The sequence below is a fragment of the Psammomys obesus genome, unplaced genomic scaffold (genome assembly GCF_907164565.1).
Source record: "Psammomys obesus unplaced genomic scaffold, mPsaObe1.curated_primary_1811, whole genome shotgun sequence".
Classification (NCBI taxonomy): domain Eukaryota; kingdom Metazoa; phylum Chordata; class Mammalia; order Rodentia; family Muridae; genus Psammomys; species Psammomys obesus.
The window spans coordinates 16,847,934-16,869,120 of NW_026596256.1; the positions used below are offsets into that span (position 1 = coordinate 16,847,934).

The 21,187-nt window shown below is 36.4% G+C and overlaps 1 protein-coding gene and 1 non-coding gene across 2 annotated transcripts in view; both read right to left on the reverse strand.

The window, feature by feature from the left end:
- Kpna4 (karyopherin subunit alpha 4) overlaps nucleotides 1-21,187 on the reverse strand; it is a 62,966-nt gene that overhangs the window by 20,014 nt on the left and 21,765 nt on the right. The window contains exons 2-12 of the mRNA XM_055596807.1: nucleotides 18,805-18,849; nucleotides 17,788-17,877; nucleotides 17,642-17,671; nucleotides 17,494-17,546; nucleotides 13,677-13,772; nucleotides 13,012-13,097; nucleotides 11,326-11,412; nucleotides 8,474-8,643; nucleotides 8,341-8,385; nucleotides 5,936-6,067; nucleotides 1,455-1,583 (exon numbers count right to left, since the gene is read on the reverse strand). Of these exons, the coding sequence (XP_055452782.1) occupies nucleotides 1,455-1,583; nucleotides 5,936-6,067; nucleotides 8,341-8,385; nucleotides 8,474-8,643; nucleotides 11,326-11,412; nucleotides 13,012-13,097; nucleotides 13,677-13,772; nucleotides 17,494-17,546; nucleotides 17,642-17,671; nucleotides 17,788-17,877; nucleotides 18,805-18,849 (963 nt within the window). The remainder of the gene's footprint in view (nucleotides 1-1,454; nucleotides 1,584-5,935; nucleotides 6,068-8,340; nucleotides 8,386-8,473; nucleotides 8,644-11,325; nucleotides 11,413-13,011; nucleotides 13,098-13,676; nucleotides 13,773-17,493; nucleotides 17,547-17,641; nucleotides 17,672-17,787; nucleotides 17,878-18,804; nucleotides 18,850-21,187) is intronic.
- On the reverse strand, nucleotides 901-1,225 carry LOC129668827 (small Cajal body-specific RNA 7). The gene has a single exon (XR_008718980.1). It is a non-coding gene; the product is annotated as a small Cajal body-specific RNA 7 (non-coding RNA).

Below are 21,187 nucleotides of genomic sequence, written 5' to 3' on the forward strand. Positions count from 1 at the left end.
TCTCAATTATTTTATTATTAAACAAGTTCTGTAATAAAAATCTTAGAAATTTCAGTTCTACTACACCCTTTTTGTATTTAAAAAAGTAATCTTTACTTGAATAAAAGTATAGCCCTGGGTGACCTAAAATTCCAAGAGATTCATCTGCCTCTGTCTCCCAAATGCTGAAATTAAAAAAAGGTGTGTGCTACCATGCCTAGCCCCCCATATCTAATTTTTCTGTATAACAATTTCATTTATACATTAAATAATACCTTTCTAATTTTCTTTGAACAAATCACTACTGGCTTCAAATTCAAATAAAAATGAGCTAACCCTTCTAAAGAATTTTACAAGGCAATGCTGTTTGGAAGCAGTATGACTCAAAAGAAGCATGGCTGAACAAATACCAAGAAAAATGTCATAAACTATAAATTCTAAAACTATTGCAAATGAGATTCAACACCCTTTTCTCAAATAATGTGTTTTATTCTACTCTTTCTAGTCTACTTTACCAATCCTATGCCAGTAGATATATCTCAATTAGCCATGACAATGAAGACATCAAAAATGCAAGTGGGTTTTTAGTGTCCTTATTTGCGAAAGTCACTGTACCAGTTCCCCCAAGAGCTACATGTGGAACCAGTTGTTGGCTTGCTTGATTAGCCCACCTTATAGACCCCTGAATGCTGCCTGCCCTTAACACAACAAGGATGCTATACTATTGCTAGGATGATAGTGGTCGCAAATGTTCCTCAAGTTCCAAAGATAATAAATAAATGCATTACTAAAACCTGTATTAGTAATAAACAACAACAAAAATATTTCACATCCTATGGAGTATATTATTAGAATTTAACCAAACTTATATTCACCAATTTACTAATTAGAATTGTAAACACTAGAATACATTAGACTCTTCTGGATCAGATCACAGGACATTTAATGAGCCTGTTAGAGATTTTAGGGTGCTGGGCTACTTAGGTGAGCTGTTTTGGGTTATAATCATCGGCACTGTTGTGACCAACAACCCGTATCATTTCACAACAGCCTCAGATGCACTCCAATATCAGCATCACCACTCAGTGCCCCCTTTCGTAGCCACCACACACACACACACACACATGCACACATTCACACTATTAAGAATTGATGAAACATTAAACTAGGAAGACTACTATATGTATTAAAAATACCCACTCACAGCAACATTCAACACCCAAGTATCTCTATTTCATCATTTCCAGGAGAGTCAAAAATGCTATTTATTGGTGATGGTGTAGCTCAGCGGTAGGCATGTGCTTAGCATGTCAAAGGTTCTGGGTTTGAATCCAGAACCCCAGGACTATCTTAAAAGATATTTTCTTTTGAGGCCTATTAACATCTTATATTAAAAAGTCAATGCTATCAACACATTTCTTAGAACCTAGTTCCACAAACAAAAACTACTTCTTTAATATTTTAAAAATACTTACTTTATTAATTTTCTCTTTGGGATGAGTGAGGAGTGCTGGGAAGTGTGAAAGGGCGTCACAGTTTAAAACCACCTGTGTCTGCTCATCAGTTCCAGTGACAATGTTGCCCACAGCCCGCAGTGCAGCAGTCTGAAATGAAGATCACAAGATGCTTGATGTTAAGTCCCTATCAACCAGTGTCAGCCCCGGAGACGGATCCGTCCCTCATGCGCTCCTCTCACTGCAACTAGCTCACCCTTTTTGAGCACCTATTCGAGTTTACGGCTTGATCTAGGGACAACAGTGGAAATATGAAATACATTCATGTCAGGCCTTATGTAGCTTACGTTATTTCAAGAGAATCGTTATCAATAAAAGGGCAATTTTAGACAGAAATTATTACCATAATGAAAATAAAAAAGGAATTTTCATTTCCTGTTGATTTTTCCATCCTCTAATTTTTCTTGTTATAAGACAAATGATTCCGCTGTTTAAACAAACTTATTTTTTCGAAAGTAGGCAATTTAGTACTGTTATCAACACTGTAATCAGTCCAGTCCCTGGCAACTACCATCTTTATGTCTATTAATTTGTATATTTTACAATTTTATATAAACAGAAACAAGTTCATGTCATGGCACTTAGTGGTACTCATTCCTTTTTGTAGCCAAGCAATAATCAGCTGTGTGGTTAGTACCAGTGGGCTTCCACTTTGGGGCTATTAATGAATAATGCTGCTACAGGCATTTGTATTCATATTTCTGTATGGACAAATGCATATCTTGGATACACAAAACAGTAGAAACACTAGGTCGCACTATACTTTTTTATTTCACTTTAAGGATAGTACGCTCTAGTTCTGCCATAAGCAATGTAATCCTTCCTTACCATATCGTTCTCATTTTAACTGCAGTCATTCTGAATGTGAATGATTTTCCGACTCAACCCACATTTCCTTAATGAGCATCTTTTCATTTGTAAGTCTTCCTTGAAAAACTGCAAATCTTTTACCCATTATTATCATTTTTTATGTGTATGGGTGTTTTGCCTGTATGTTGGTCTGTGGACCACATGTATGCCTCATACCCCCCGGAGGCCAAAAGAAGGTGTTGTGTCCTCCAGAGCTAGAGCTACAAACAGCTGAGATCTGCCATGTGGGTGCTTGGGAAGCTGAGTCCTCTCAGGAGCAGTTAGCAGTCTTAGCTGCTCAGCCTGGTTTTTAAGAAGTCTTAATTTTTGAAGATGTACACAGATGAAACAGTATGCTACATGAGATTAAAATTATGTCTAAATGTTAGGGGGAGTAAAGATACATATGAAGCCTACATGGCATGAAAGTTGAGAAGCTTAAAATGCCTGTTAGTTACTGATAAAGTACAAAGGGTTAACTTTGTGAGGATTGACTAAAACAAAACTCCAAGCCCTACACTCTCAAGCCACAATTCTAAGGCCAGTATCAAACCTAAAGAAGAAGTACTGTCTGATCTTTCTGGGGGTGCATGCCTGCACGGCTTCACGCAGCTCTGGCTAACTGTGTGATCTTCCTACCACCTCTACCTTGAAAGTACTGGGATCACGGGGCTGTGCTAGTAGGCCCAGGCTAAGCAAAAATAAACCAGCAAACTTATATGTAATTTGGGGTTGGCTGATGGCTCAGTAGGTTGAGAGTTCTTGCTAAAACAACTCCCCAGAAACCATGTTAAGGAGACAGTCAGGCTCATGCGTCCACCTGAAACCCTGGTACACTGGGATGCAGGCAGTGTGCCCAAGGTCTTCCTCTGGCTTCCGGTGCACACCTGCCGCACATACATGTGTGTGTACTCCATACACAGCACAAGGAGATGCAGATGGAATAATAAACAGAACAACATGTGTTTAAAAAATGGTTAGGGAAATCTTTCTGAATTAGCTGTTTCCTTTTTTTTTTTTTGAGACAAGGTTTGTATGTGTAGCTCTGGCTGTCCTGGAATTCCCTGTATAGACCACGCTGGCCTCAAACTCAGAGATCCACTTTCCTCTGTGGGATTAAAGGTGTGAGCCACCACCACCTGGCTATTTTATTTTTTTAAGTGTTTTAATTAAAAAAAAAAAAAAAAGAAAACCTTGTTTTATTTTGTTTGTATATATATGCACACGAGCTTGACAAATCAATGTTCAGTGTTTTCCTTTATTGCTGTGTTCCCTTTTTTGTGAGGCAAGTTCTCTCAATGAGCCTGGATTAGTGCTGGGATTACAGGCACAAACTGCCACAGCAGCTTATATGTGGGTACTGAGGATTTGAACTCAGGTCCTCATGTTTGCACTTCAGCCAATGAGCCATCTCTCAAGTACCCTTTAAAACTTAAGTCAATGTTGCTCTACTGTTAACTACATACCAGTAATTATTACAAGAGCTAGCTCAAATCTGTAGGAAATAGAAAATTTTTAATTTCTCGGGAGTAAGGAAGGGAAATTGTTTTTTCCTTTAAACTTCATGGTTGATTTTTTTTTCCACTCTTTTTTTTATTTTTTTAATATTACTGTTTATTAACTCTGTATCCCAGCTGTAGCCCCCTCCCTCATTCCCTCCCAGTCCCACACTCCCTCCCTCATCTCCTCCCTGCCCCTTTCCAAGTCCACTGATAGGGGAGGACCTCCTCCCCTTCCATCTGACCCTAGCCTATCAGGGATCTTCAGGGCAGGCTGCAATGTCCTCCTCTGTGGCCAAGCAGGGCTGCTCCTCCCTCAGTGGGGGGATTGAGGGGAAAGGAGAGGTCAAAGAGCCAGCCATTGAGTTCATGTCAGAAATAGTCCCTGTTCCCCTACCCACTTGGATACTGAGCTACCATGGGATACATCCAAACAGGGGTTCTAGGTTATAACCAATACATGGTGCTTGGTGGGAGAAACAGTCTCATAAAAGACCCCTGTGCCCAGATATATTTGGTCCTTGTGGAGCTCTTGTCCTCTCCAGGTCATACTAACTCCCCCTTCTTTCATATGATTCTCTGCGCCCTGCCGAAGGTTTGGTTATGAGTCTCAGTATCTGCTTTGGTACACTGCTAGGTAGAGTCTTTCAGGGGCCCTCTGTGGTAGGCGCCTGTCCTGTTACTTGTTTTCTCCTACATCCAATGTCCATCCCATTTGTCTTTCTAAGTGAGGATTGATCATCTTACCCCAGGTCCTCTTTCTTCATCTTCTTTAGGTATATATTCATAGTTGATTCTAATGTCCAGCAAGGGCAAGAAAAAGTGACTCAGGCTAACAGCTTTCTTGGTCCTTAAGACACTAGGCCATTGTAAGATTAGAACTCATTATTTATCTTAAATAGGTAGGGAACGTATTGTTGTATATTAATATTTATTATGATTTATTTTGTAGTTAATGGTGGTTATTCCTAAACCAGCTGTATACCCAAATCATCACATAGAGACTGGGATTTATTTAATTAACCTAGAGCACAATGCTGGGCAATAGTTACTCCATCCTAAACCTCCAAGCCCACACAGTTTCCTACCACTTCAGATTTTATCCATTATATTTGATATATATCATGTCTTAGGTCCAGTTCCATTTCTCCACATGGTTCCATGACCTCTCCTGCGGATTCTCTCCTCTCTCCTCCTCCTACTTGCTTCCTTCTCCTCCCATCTCTGGACCAGGATGTCCCACCCTATTCTCTCCATTGTACAGCATCGGCTGGTTGGTTGTTTAATATTTACACAAACTTGAGACAGGTGATGCTTAGAATAAGCATCACAATGCAATGTCAGGATTGAAACCAGAGAGTAGGGTAGAGAAATCAGCATTTGAATGAACAAGGGTAAATTGTATACATTCCACAAGAACCTTATACCAACAGGAAGGCTTATAGATTCTCCTTCACCCCTGCAGGCTGACTATTCACTGTGTGTGTATGTGAGTGTGTGCATGTGTGTGTTCAAGTATGTATATTAGTATGTGTGTACATGTATGTTTGCATGTTGTTCTAGAGGAAGAACTTTGTACAAGTGAGGCAAGTGCTGTACATCGGAGCTATATCCTCAGCTCTATATTTTTTTAAGCTTTTTATAGACAGGCTCACTGAAATAAAGGACATGTGATAGAACTTAAAAATAATAGAATAAAACAGAAAGAAACAACTATACATATCAGTTCAAAATCAGTAAGTCAGTGTTAACCAAGCTTGTTAGATGAATACAAGCGGATGCTTTCAGGAGAGAAAGGGAGAGGAAAAACAAACAGAATGGTTTCAGATGCCACCCAGGGTGCTACATTGAATCATGCTTCTGTATACTAGAAATCGGTTCTACACGGTGGAGTCTCCCTGCCTGGCAGGTTAAGGCAGGTTCTGAATCAACTGCAGTACTCTTACCTCATTTTTTCCACCTTTACAATTAAAATCAAAGACATACTGCATTGTCAGGTGACCATTATACATTTTGAAACTGTTAAACTTTGAATGTCATGCTTAGAGCAATTAGTGGTGAAAAAAGACCCAACTTAAATCAAAATGAACTTACCTGAACTTTAACTTCCTGATGGCTGAGGAGAGGAACCAAATGAGGAACTATTCCAGAGTCTATTACCATCTGTATCTGTTCATTGCCAGCATCCGTAAGGTAAGACAGCGCCCAGACAGTATCTACCAATATCTAATGAGTAAAATAAAAGTTCAAATCTTTAAATATTCTCTCATTTTAATATATATATATATATATATATATATATATATATATATTTTTAATTTTTCTTGAAGGGGATAGGGTTTCAAGACAGGGTTTCTCTGCGTGTAGCTCTAGTTATCCTGCTCTGTAGAACAGGCTGGCCTCAAATTTAGAGATACACCCACCTATGTCTTCTGAATACTGCGATTAAAGTTGTTTGCCACCACACTCACCATTTTAATAATTCCTAACCATACAATCAACCAGAGATCTTTCTCTTCTTGCCTCAACTCATTAGAACATTAATCTCTATTCTGTAACTTTAAGATGTGTAAGTTACAGTCCAAATCCGAGATCCATATCTAATCTTAATTCAACAAACTATACATGCAAACTACATAGCATGTTAAATAGAAAACCAACCACAGATAAAGAGCAAGGCAAGAAATATATAAAACAGTAACTCCCGAAAAAAATACTTACTTCATATAGCTGCTTCTATAGGGGCAGAGGACTTTGTGATTAACTTAAAACAATGTGATGCTATGACAAACAGCAAGTCATGTGTTTGATCTTTCTTTGTATTTTAAACCTTATTTCAAACTATAGCCAAAGGAAAGTAGGGTAAACATATAGTAAAATATGATATATAAAAAAACTGTGAATAACATAATTGTTTAAAAAAAAAAGTCTCAGGAATATCAAAATATTTGGAACTTCAAAAGCCTTTGAAGTCTGTATCAAAAAGCAGTTTAAAACCTTTTCAGTTCCTAACCAATATTATGGAAAAGTCACTCAAGATGCCACAGAAGGGGTAAAACAGCATTGTCACAGCTCCTTTAGAAATTTAAGAAAGTAGTTGGGCATGGTGGTGCATGCCTATAAGCAGGCTCTCAGGAAATGAGGACGGAAGAACAAGAATGCAAAGCCATCCTCAGTTACACACTGAGTGGGGACAGTGGGGTGGAGGCATTCAAGAAAGTTTTAAAGATACATACATATACAATTTTTCCCCCAAAGAAAAGCCAGCAGCCAGCCAGCCACGGTGGTGCACACATGGGAACTTCAGGCAGAAGGATTTTGAGAGAGGCCAGCATGGGCCAAATAGTGAGACTCTGTCTCAGTAAGCAAAGAGAAACCAGATGAAACAATTTATACAAAGTGATATCAACACATGTAAATCAATCACATTGATTTGCAAATCAGGATCTTTGTCTGGAGTTTGAGCATAGGCTAAAATCTGTTGACAAAAGCAAAAAATTCAAGCTATTTGCTCATGACTACATATAAAAACTCAATACATTCTTTGAAGGTCCAATGTTAAACAACTCATTAATGTACCAAGATTCTACTTTGAATCAAACTAGAACTCTTACATATTTGTATCTGACAAAGTTTATAAGTTTCCTAATCATAATTTCTCTTTGGACGTCTTTTAAGGCTGATTTAAGAATGACTAGTTCTAAGCCAGGCATGGTGGCACACTCCTGTAACCCCAGCACGCACTGAGGCAGGAGCAGGTGAATCTCTGTGAGTTCAAGGCCAGCCTGGTCTACAAAGCAAGCCCAGGACAGCCAAGGATATACAGAGAAACCCTGTCTTGGCAGAAAAAAAAAAAAAAAAAAGGATGACTAGTTCTACGTTAAGAAGGCTATATATATAGTAAATATTATTTAGTATTTTTAGAAGATAGTCCTAAAAAGAAAAATTCAAATGAGAAATGAATATTCAAGACCCATTAAAATTAAAAAACTGAGGCACACTGAGGCACAAGCTCATCTTGTGGTGGGTAAACAAGTGGAAAGAAAAGCCAGAAAGTTGTTTGATATTCCAGTAGTTACAAATGTTCTTGCAAATCTTGGAAAAACAGGACACTGAGATTTACATTTAATCAAAGACCTTTGTTTTACTGGAGAATAACTGGGGAGCAACAGGTTCTCATAGTTTGATATATATATATAATTTAAGCTAAATATTCATTTATGCTTCAAGATACAAACATACAACCATGTGTGTATATTCTCAAAAGCCGGGCTGCCACATAGGGTAATCATAATGCTCATGTCCATTTAACCATGACAATGAGAGGAAATAACTAGGTGTACTTATGATGAGTTTGATTCCTCACTGAAGCTAGCTTGTCACAGAAGAAACAGAATAAATTTACATGTTGTTTTGAGTTCTCTTCTGTATCAGAGGTAGAATCAGTACATATATATGTACATACATATATAAATATACAGAGAGAAGAATTTACTCACATTTACATCTGTGTGATGAATTAATACACAAAGAGCTGGGAGAATCTGAGGAGAGAAATATGTACAATTTAAACATACAGAGATTAAAAAAGACATATAATGGTATCTGTCTTTTGTTTGTTTATTTGTTTACCTCCTGAATTGTCTCCATTGGTGGTGGTGGGTCTTTGTGGCGACATAAGTTGACCATAACCCAGGTAACGTTTCTTAAGAATGTTATAGGAATAGATGGACTTATGAATGAAAGCAGAGGTTTTACAACTCCAAGACTTATCACATAATCTCTACACTGAGGCCCATCACCTGTAGGAAGAATAAATTTAATAAATTTAATAAGATAAATCAACACTAAGCTTTTTTCAGGAAACAATGCACTGTGTACAATTATGCAGCTTCTAATAGTTTAATAAAATCTCTTGAGTTTTATGTAAAAGTATTAGAAATTTAACAAGTAGACATTCTAGGTCTTTGGGCCAAGAGAAGATACATGTTAATATTACTCTTATCTGTGCCTTTATAAGCTGCTCACTTAGAGGATGCATTTATGCCTTTAAGGTGTGTGAAAGAACCCCTAAGGTTCTCTCAAATATATGTTACCTCAATGATTCATTTAGTTAAACAAGCTTTCAAATTAATACAAGATACATCTAAATAACTATTGAGAAAATGTATGCAGAATTCATATTTACGTCAAGCTACAATATTACAGGGTGCTGGCACAAGTCTAATCCCACCATTTTGGAGGTAGAGTCAGGAGAATGGAGACAGGATAGCTTTAGCTACATAATGAGTTCAAAGCCATGAGTTCAAAGTCATGCTGCATGAGACTTACTATCAAAAGCAAAACTAAAAAATCCACAAGGAAAAAAAAACCCACTTTGTTGTAATATCTGGTGATGTATAATACTGTAATATCTGGTGATGTATTTGAATTAATTCCAAAATGTAATTAGATTAAAACAACAACAACAACAAAAAATTGTGTTTCTTTATTACAGTGGTTCTCTACCTGTGGGTCACGTATCAGGCATCCTGCATATCAAATATTTATGATTCCTAACAGCAGCAAAAACTATTTTGTAGTTGGGGGTCACTACAACATGAGGAACAGACAAGGAGTAGCAACACTGGCAAGTTTGAGAACCACTACTTTAATAGTGTCATACCTAACGCTTGGTATAAGCCAAGGAGGGAGGCACGCAGATATACAACATCATTTTTTAAAGCAGTGAACCCTATACCAGCAAGTTTACAGAGCACGCTGCCCACAAACAACCCAATCATAACATTTTCAGATTGAACCTAGAAAGGGGCAATAAAGAGATATCAGAACAATACTAAATACTTACATGCAGCCAATTGTGTGGGCACATGCCTGTAACCTCAGAATTCAAGAGACTGAGGCAGGAAAATTGCTGAGTTCAATGCAACCTGTGCTACATAGTGTGTTCAAGGTCAGCCTGGGAAACATAGCAAGATAACTGTCTCAAAACAAACAAACAAAACCCTCCATGCAAGAACAGTACAGAATATGTGAAAAATGTTTAGGGCTGCTGAGATGGCTGGGGAGTAAAGGCACTGCCACCAAGTCTAACAACCTGAGCAGAATTCCCAAAGTAAACAAGAAATAAAGACCTCATGCTCTCAGCTTGTTCTTTATCTTCACATGTCGCAGTATACATGCTAACATGCACACATCTACATACATACAAAGTAAGTGAAATGTCATTATATATAAAAAAAATTCAAGAATCCTTATTATCAAATAAACAAAACCTCTAAAAAGGGATTTCCAAGCCAGATGCCACAATTATTTTTCCATTACTAGTTCTCTGATCTTTTCTGTTTCTTTTTTTGAGGGTTTCTCTGTGTAGAACTGGCTCTTGGAACTTGCTCTGTAAACCAGGCTGGCCTTGAACTCAGAAATCCACCTGCCTCCTCCTCCTAAGTGCTGGAATTAAAGGCACACCACCACTGCCTGACTGGTCTCTGAGTTTTTTCTTTTTTTTTCGTTTTTTACAAAGGGTCTTGCTATGCAGTCTAGGCTAGCCTTGAACTCATAGCAATTCTCCTGCCACAGCCTCCTGAGTGCAAGGATTATTATTTGAATTTTTAAGTTTGGGTTAATATAGCCTCCAGTAAACAGACATGATGGTATAGTCTTGCAATACGAGAAACTGGGGGGGTGAGCATTCTCTAGCTGAGGTAGGAGGTTCCTAAATTCAAGGCCAGACAGATCACCATAAACAAACAAAAAAATGGCTCTCGTTAAAAACAAACACTTAAAATACTGAGATTGAGGCAATTACTTTTCCTACAGTTATTTACAAGTGGAAAGGTAATGATTATAATGTCCAACAATTAGGCTATTACATACTTCCTGTTAATTCACAATAATAAGATTATAATTTATATATTACTAAATTTTAATCTCTTTATAAAAAGTTTTTAAACTTCTCAAGTTTGCTGGGCATAGTGTTGCATGTCTGCAATCCCGGTATTCAGGGAGGTAGAGGCAGGTGGATCTCCATGAGTTTGAGGCTAGCCTGGTCTACAAAGTAAGTCCAGGACAGCCAAGGCTACACAGAGAAACCCTGTCTCAAACAAAACAAAACAAAACAAAACCAAACCAGAAAAAGAGAGAACTATTTAAACTTTTTAAACTGTTTAAACTTTTGCCTATTATTATTCTTAGATGAAGAAAGTTAATAAAGTGGGCACCAACATAAAACAAAATCTAAGTAATTCATGTATTTTATAACCCTTTAAATAATTAAGAGTTGAGTACCAACAAAAAGATATAACGGTAACTGAGCAAACATGCTCCTTGTGCTTACTGTTCCTTTACACTTATACAGTCAGGAAAAATTTCTCTCAATTTCACAAAAACTGGAAATGGCAAGAAATTATTTTTCAGTTACTAGTAGTCATTTTTATTCACTAGTATATGATTTATTGGATTAGCATTCCAAGTATCATACAAACCTATGATATTTCCCAATGCCCACACTGCCTGCTCACAGACATTCTGATGGGGTGAATGCAGAAGCCTCAGGAAAAGTGGCACAGCATCTGAAGAAGGAAAATACATAGCAATTACAGATGAAGTCAATGTAAGGCCCTTCAATTTTTTTTTTTTTGACTAAGATCCCAACAAAACATAATACAAACTTATCAGAACTAAAACATCATTTGTTAAATGAATTTTGTTACTGAAATAATTGACAGGAAAACTAGCATCAAAGTAACATATAAACAATTCCAATTTAAATTCCATATTTCATTCCAATTAAACTTGAACTCAAATACAATTGCTTGTTTCACATCAGAGACTGAACTCAGGATAGTCTACAAGTTGTCCTTATACTCTACCACTATGGCCCCAGCTCAGACTGAATCCCAATTTAAAGATTAATTCCTTATAGAGTAAGTGTTATCTTTAAACTCAGTGAAAAAGCCTGACATTTTAGGCAATTTGTTTTTCAAAAAATGTCTTTTGTTAGAGAAAAAGAATGTGTTAAGTATGTGAGTTTGTATGGTGTGCAGCAGTCAGAGGACAAGTTGCAAAAGCCAGTTCTCTCCTTCCACCACGTGGGTGCCAGGGAGTAAAGTCAGGTCATAAAGCTTGGCAACAAGTACTTTCCCTGATTAGCCATCGGGCCTTGCTTAAATAACTTTTGGATAGGGAAATTTAAATCAGCACTCTATGAGCCATTAGGCCAGTAATTCTCAGGGCACACTGAAATCTTCTCAATCAGAAAGCAATTCTGCTGCTTAAGTGGACAGCAAACAAAAGATCTCCACTGATCTGAGCAGATAACATTGCACCTCTGGACTCTTCTTCCTGCCTTCAGACAGTGCTCTAAGAGCACTACATAATTTATATATACATAGATTGACCATGTATAATAAAAACAACTCCTTTATAGTTTTGGATACTAACCAGGATAGCCACGAGAAACAAATCCAAAGCCTTTTTCTAGCCGGGAATGGTAGGCAACACCTGTAATCCTAGCACTTACATGGAGGTTGGAAGCAGGAAGATTAGAAGTTTAAGGCTAGCCTACCTATATAGTGAGTTTGAGCCCAGCCTGGGCTACAATGAGACCCTGGCTTTAACAAAATAAAACAAAGTAACAACAAAAGTAAACAGCTCAGCCTCTTTCTACTCATTAAGATTTACATAAAACAAGTAAAAGAGTTAAATAGAATATGACAGTATGACAAAACTATAATAGCTACTAACCCATTAACTCTATACACAAAACAAAACTGGCTTTAGTAGGATTTAAGATAATTTCTAAATAACATCACATATATCAAGATGTAAAATGCTTAGGTGTTGAATAATATATCTGACCTCCTCTTTCAAATCATACAGAAAGGTATCGAAAGAACTTTGCTGAATGGCCTTATCAGTCAACAGAACAAGATGAATAATGTAACATACTATAGGCAGCTGTTTTGACAACTCTATGTCCTATATGTAGATGTTATTCTATAATATAGTTACTTTATGGATTGATTTATTTATGAAATGAGTTCTCACTATTCTAGCCCAGGCAGGCCTCAAACTCATGATACTCCAAGTGTTGGGATTAAAAGCATGTATTACCATGCCTGACCTTACCAATGGGGGGAAAATCACAATTTTGTTAATTGACGACTTACTGGACTGAACCACTGCTTGCGTCTGTTCAGATGTCCCAGATGCAATGTTTGTCAAAGCCCATGCAGCTTCAAACTGTAGCGAAGGACTACCAAAGAACAAGTGATTTTAAAACACACGTTTCATATCATCTAAATGTCTATCAGCCATTCCTTCCTTCTAGTATTTGAAATGTTGTTCAATTGTATTATTTATCGATCTAGTCTTAAAAACAGCCCCATCATTGCATTATGAAAGCAGACATCTTTACTAAGACATTTATTTCCTATTATTCCTCAGTTTTCAAGTATTTATTATGCCAGTTTTAAAAGTTCACAAGTTAAAAATCATTTTCAAATTTGTTTTTTACCTTGATTTTAATTTTCAATTCTATCCCATAATCTTTTTCTTTCTTTTTAAAAGAAAATCTCTCTTTACAAAGCCCAGGCTGGCCTTGAACTGAAGCTTCCCAAGTTCTCAGATTACATGCATATATCAATCATGCTTGGTTTGTTTCTGAGACAGGGTCTCTGGTATCCAGATTGTCTCTGAACTCATTTTGTACAGCCAAGGATCACTTTGAACTACTGACCCTCCTGCCTTTTGAGTCTTTTCCCTTTAAAGATTAAACTAGAATATCTACTACTTCCAAAGAAAAGATTGTAATTTAAAATAATTATATACTTACTTGTCATCTCTTTCAAGACAATGAACTAAAATAGGCAATATTCCAGATTTTATTAAGTCATCAATTGGTGGATTTCGATCACTGGACAAAAGCTTCCTGTAGGAAAGATACCTTGTGTAAACTTGATGATATATATTACTATAATTAAATTCAAATTCACTCTGGATATAGATCTTGTTATAAATATGGAGAGATGGTATAAGCATGGACTTTGAAAGTTACCTCTTAAACTTTCTGTAATGCAATATTTCTCTAGTCATAAAAAGGATGGTTAATAAATTTACAAACAGGGCCAATAATTAGAAAAGTATGGTATTTTGCCACTTTTATTAGGATACCACTATCCCTCACCACAGTTCTGAACGGTAATTAAAAAGAAACTGTGTTGTATGTGTGCACATGCACACTCACATATATTTTTAAGACAGCTTCTCACTATGCAGCCCTCGCTAGCATCAAACTCACTACTTCTGCCTCCTGAGTGCTGGAGGCATGGTGTGTACCCCTGTGCTTTGCACAGCTAAAGGTTTTTATATGTGCAATGTTTAGAGTTAATTTTAAGCTCAGAAAAAGAGAAAGACAAACTTCAATATAACATTTACTTTGCTAAAAAAGGAATTAATAGGTTTTAAAAATATCCAAAATTATACATACTAGGTCATACAAAGGACATGAATCCAAAGGTTGGTATGTTTAAAGTAATCACAATGTTCAACTCATCCCACACTTTATACTATTAAATATAATAAAAATCCAACACTTTTATCTGAGCAACTTAAGGGATAAATAACAGCAATACAAGGAAATATTTAGGAAATATTCAGAGATACTAAAGACACTGAGGAAAGCAAGATAAGTCTGTTTTCACGGAACTCATAAGATCAAAACAAAAGCTTGGTGCCTATTTTCCTATGTGAGAGACAGCAGGCTGAATTGTACTGAGTGTCCTAACACAAATCTTCCCCCTACTGGAACTTGCTGTACAATTATATAAAGATAAGGCTTAACAAGGTCTAATCAGAGCATCACCCTATATAAATGCAGGGACAATTGTTTATTTACTACCTTATGAATATAAAACTCCTTGTCTTGCTTTTCAATTGTTCCAAAAGGTAGCTGTCCTTTACTTAACTAAAGCCTGGTACCACAGGATTCATCTATGTATCTTACTTTCCTCACTAGGGACGGCTTGCCATCTAATATATCTGCTTTCTAATTGCATTTGAGTCCTGTTCCACAGAAGGGAATTTATACCAGGTCCTGTAAATCTGGTCAAAATCCCATGGTTAGGGAGGTGATAGGCCTTATGGGGAAAACTACAATTGGAGTTTGGCTAAATCATCATGTTGCCAAATTGTCTTCTAATTATGTTTATATCCATAGATTTGTGCTTGGTCAGAAGTTGTTTTATTTTTATTTTTTGGTAATGGTTCCTACAGACACCTAAAACTGCTCTAAAGTATTGGGAATAAGTGACTGTTGAGTGTTAAACTCAAAATGGAACACCCATATCAAACATGCTCGCTTTCAAGGATCAGGGAATGTCACAAAAGCAGGTAAGGAAAGTAAGAAATGGAGGAGGGAGAACTGTACTGTGAAATGGTGTCTGACAAAGACATGGCACTGCCGAGCTCACAACCGCTATGGTCCAGCATGAATGTGGTAGGCGCTCACAAGCCACACTCCTGGCTGAGGAGCTGGCAGCAATTGATGAAATACGACTGAGAGACAGTTGTTTTTCTTTGGTGGGGTGGCCACTTTTCGGTTACGTAAGCCCCAGTGAATGGCCCCACACTCGTGAGCATATGGGACAGAAAGCACTAATTGGACTCAGTAGGTTATTTAAAGAAACTTTTTTCTTTTAAAGGGAGGACATGAAGTTTGGAAAGGGGATATGTTGAAGAAGTAGTCAGGGGAAATTAGAGGAAGGGATAAGTAGATATGATCAAAATACACTGTATGGATGCAAGAAATGTTTCTATAGAGTAAAAATATTCTATTGGTTTTAATAATATTGCATAGTATTTTCACAGCCTTGTTAATAATACAGTACTTAGCACAACTATAAATAAAAAATGAAAAAAATCTGACAGTCTTTTTCAATAAAGGATGCAGAAAATTAAGTGCAAAGATTTAATAGATAAAAATGTTTTAGTGCATTACTGAGGCCAATTTCACAAATTAGGGGCTTTTTTTTTTGAGACAGGGTTTTTCTGTGTAGCTTTGGTTGTCCTGGACTCACTTTGTAGACCAGGCTGGCTTTGAACTCACAGAAATCCACCTGCCCCTGCCTCCCTAAGTGCTAGGATTACAGGTATGTGCTACCATGCCCAGCTGACATCAGGGGCTTTAAAAAAAATAACTCCTTAAATTTTTTATGTATGTATACATACATTTTTTATGTATGTATATTTTATGTATATGTGCTTCATATGTGTCTTTGCATCATATGAATGCCTTGTGCCCAAGGAAGTCGGAAGATGATCTCAGGTCCTCTAAAACTGGAGTTATGGATAGCTGTGAGTTGCCATAAGGGTACTAGGAATTGAACCTAGGTCTTCTGTAAAAACAGCAAATGTTAACCCTTGAGCCATTTCTCCAGACCCTACTTTTCTCATTTGATAATAAAAGGTATAATATCTACAAAATAAAATATAAAATCACTTTGGTGCTAGGATCTTAATTTGTGTTAAGGCTCCAATAGTCTTACCCATAGTTCCTTTTGCAGTAACATTGTTAACACAGTGCAAAAGATGTAAATAGTAAGTCCTAAAATTATCTTGAAATCAGTTTATTCTTTGACCACAATCAGCATCTTAATCATCCTTCCTACAAACATAAATTTAATGTTTCAAAATATGATTTCTCTTATAACAAACTGTTTCTAAGACATTCTTTAGCCTATGGGATACAATGGAACTATAATTTCCCTATGTCTTAGTTAAGGTAAACACACGTAAGTAGGACACGTAATAAAATACAAAAGATTCACAAATCTGATAAGACACTACGTGGCTCTATGAAAACTTTTTACACTTTGAAATCTTATCAAGTATAACCAGTACCTTGTTTAAATGATATTTTTGCATGAATAATCCTACTGGCATGCATAAACACACAAAGCAACCATTATGCTGTCTTATAGTACAAACATGTTTTCCTCAATGTACTAGTTAATTCAAAGATGTCTCCCAACAGTAAATACAGTGTGTGTTCATGTATGTGTGCATACACATATATGTGAAAGTGAGAGATCAACCTTAGAATCTATTCCTCAGGAGCCACCCACTTGTTTTTTGAAACAGGGTTTCCCACTGGCTGTGCTGACTGGCCAAGGGAGCCCTAGGAGAGGCCTGTGTTCTACTTCCAGGGCTAGGATCACAGGCCAGCACTACCTGTTCAGCTTTCACACGAGCTCTGGGGCTTAACCTGGGTTCTCATACAAGCAGTTTTGCAGGTTTCTCCTCAGCACCTCACTACATTTTTCTGGCCTTTTCCCTAAAAATATGACAATACAGTTTTGATGACTGAAACGTGCAAAATAACTTGGCATTTCTGGCCTACAAAACAAACAAACAAACAAACAAACCACCTAACCATCACCACCAACAAAAACCTAATAGTGTGTGCATATATATATATATATATACACACACATATATATATGTAGCAATATATTGTAATATATATTTCTTATACATGATACAGTATGCTTAAAACTCAATTTACTGTTGGACTAATTATAGGCACTGTTAGAGGACTTAGCTACTACCTTAAACAGGAGTCTGAAGAACTCGAATTTGATCATTTAACTCACCTAGCAGCTTGAACTGCACTTAACTGAATTCCTTGGTTATCACTTGAAGCGTTCTATAAAAAAAGTAAAACAATTTATGGCATGGATACACAGTAATTAGTTGTTTAGTTCAGAAAGTATAGAGAGAGATAAATAAAACCCAACTTACTTGAACAATAGCTTCTAGAGAGGTATTTTGCTGGTAAGAAGTTAAAGAAAAAACAAAAAAACAAAGTTAAAAGGTAATCTTTAATTACTCTGTTTACAGAAAATCTTCCACTAGAAGTTTTAGATTACCAGAATAATAAAACTTACCACTCTATAATCACCATCTATGTCAGAGTCTTCACAGATATCTTCATGTGGTACATTCCTTCTCTTTAAAAGATGTTCATCTCTTTTATTCTTTAAGAAAAAAGTCAAGAATTTCAGATAACAACAACAACAAAAACAAACCACACACACACCAAAACAAAACAACCCAAAAACTAAAACCCAAACCCCCCAAACTGCAGTTAACTATTTTCATATAAAAGTTAAGCAACCCCGTGCCTACAAACTTAATGAAGTGCCTTTTAAAAGCAAAAACAAATGCAAAAAATAAACAAACTGTGAAATAAGCACCAACTTAACACTAATTTGAATCCCAAACCACAACACTATTGATTTCCAATGAGCTGTGAACTACCATAAAAACAAAAAACAACAACAACAAAAAAAAAAATTAAGGGTTTTACTAAGATGGATAGTGTACAATTTAAGGCAGAATCAAATATATTTATTCAAAAGTACTAAACCATTTTACACATCACTTGGAAGCATCTATCGCCTAAAAGCAAAGTCAAAGCAAAAGTTGATCAGGTCAAAATTAGGCAAAAGCCAACAAAAACCAAGGACCATTTAAACTTTACTTGAAATTATTCTCAATTCTAATCTACTTAAATATTTTAAAAGCTGATGAAACTAGTATGTAACAAGTTAAAAGACAGAACTATAACTTATTAATAGCAGAACTACTTAGTTTAAGAGTATCTCTATGACTTGGACTTTATACAAATCATTAAGCTTAAAAAAATGTGTTCATATCTATTATTGGAAAGTGGGAAAACTGTATTTTGCCAATTTCAATAGCTTTCCAGATTTAAGCAACAACAAAACTTGTTTGAAAGAAAAGTAATGCTGAGCACTTGATATTGAAAAAGCTAAACTATATTCAATAATACAATTTCATTATACAACAGATTATGTTTTTACAAGATATAATCCTTAATATTTTCTATATAATCTGTTATCAGAACTATTTCTCAAAATATCAACAGTAGCCATACTTACCTTCCTTAATTCAACTACAACTTCATTTCGTTGCCTTCTCATAGTCTGCAAAAATTAAAAAAAAAAATTACCAGAGAAAAACTTTTTTCTTTTTTTTGAGAAAAACTTTCTAAACATTAAACTTTCTCAAATTTTCACCCAAAACTGCATTTTTTTATTTTTCGCACACATACTCCAACACTTTCTCAGCAAATGGCTGATCTATCCTTCCATTTGCACAGATACCTAAAGCCATGCTTTTATATTATATGTTCACTTACCCAAAAATCTTATACCTTTCATTTATCTCCCCTGCAACTCTTCTGGCCAATTTATCATTCTCTCTCTGAGATCACTGCAAATGCCTCCTGATATGTGTCTGACTTTTCTTTTTAAAATACTGATTTTCTGTGCACGTGTGCACCGTGCTCACACCTGAGTACATGTATGCACCGCATGTGTAGGTGCCCAGGGAGGGAGGTAGAGTGATGCTATCAGATTCCTTAGAACTGACTGAGTTAAAGCTGTAACACAGTTGCTAGGGAAGGAGGAGCCCACGTCCTTCAATAGAGCAAGCCAGTGATCTTTACCACTGCACCATGTCTTCCCGCCCTTTGTCTTGCTTGTCCATCTTCTTTCTTCCCTGGCCTGCTCTTAGCAGAACACCTTGATAACATTGTTATTTTAATTTTGAATCCACGTGTGGACTCCTTTGGGAGCATGGTAAAAATCAAATTGTTATCTTCTGATACACCATTTTTTAACACACACACAGAGAGAGAGAGAGAGCGAGAGAGAGAGAGAGCGCGCAATACTGTTATATAGCATTTTCCAAGGAAATGAATCAGAGTTGTTTTTAGACTAACTCTCTATGTACTTCACGTTCCCCATCTACAAAATGATAGGATAGAGGGGTTTTTTTTTTCTCTCCTATTTTTTGGTGGGTAGATTTTTACAACAGGATCTCACTATGTAGTCTTGGTTGGCCTGAAACTCACTATGTTGACTAAGCTGGCCTAGAACTCACAAATATCTGCTTGCTACTCACTGCCTTGAATGCTGGGATTAAAGGCTCCAGGAACCGCCCTCAAACACGGGGACAATTTGAGCTTTATCTCCAGTCCTAATTTACTCTTTTAAGACAGGGTCTTACCATGTTGCCCATGAAGACCTCACTCACTCTGGTAGGCTTTGAAATTGTCATCCTCTCACCTTAGTCTATTAATTGAGATTTACAGGGCTGTGTCACCAGACCCCACGCGGGCTACTCCTTATATTTACAGTAAGGCTTAAATAAATACATTATATAGACACTTCCAGTATCTCATCATCACTGCCATGTCCTGAGGTCAGAATGTCCTTCTCCCACCATACAGCATTCAGTGCTCTTTATTCAAGTCCTCAACTCCCCATCCACCTACCATCCTTCATCATGCTAACTTTTCTCCATGACCTGTATCATATTGTAAACTACTGTACAATTTTATTTGCTTATTGGTGACCCCCACAATATTAAATCCTTTCTCTATAGGAGATAATGAGATAAGCACTATTTCTTCTCAATTGTCTTAATTTTATTTGTGCAGAAAACTTTGCCCCAATTTTTGATCACATTACTTTATTCTGTGGTCTTCTGATTTTTGGTACAGACAAGGACTTTAATAATACTAACTGAATTCATTTGTATTTTATTTTGGTTTTTCGAAACAGGGTTTCTCTGTGTAGCTTTGGCTCTCCTGGATTTACATTGTAGACCAGGCTGGCTTCAATTTCACATCAACCTGCCCGCCTCTGCCTCCCTGAGTGCTGGGATTAAAGGTGAGCACCACCATGCCCAGCTATACTGACTGAAGTATTGCGAAATGAATAATAAGCTATGAATTACTGAGTTTTAAGATCTAGTATCTCATTTAAACATTACATCCTGAAAAGAAATCATTATTCTTTTTATATATTCATACAAATACAAAAACTGAAGCTTGTATTAAACTAGTCCCAAAACAGAGGATTAGAAACCAGTATCATACAAAACCCTTTAGCAGGAAGCCACATCATTTCCCAAACATCTGAAAGTAGAATTTAAACTAATTTGAGAGTCTAGGGCTCATATTAAAGTAAAAGCACTATAGGTTGAGTTTCAGTAATGTAAAAATCTGAAATCCAAAATTCTCTAAAAAATCCAAAGTTGTAATACTGACATATCTCAAATGATAAACTAAATACCACAAACTGCTTCATGCTCAAAATTATTTGACATAGTATATAACTTTATCATTTAGCATATATATATGCTTATATATATTATTAACTATATATATATATTTAGCATATATATGCTTATATATTTATTTTCTTTCTATCTATCTATCTATCTATCTATCTATCTATCTATCTATCTATCTAT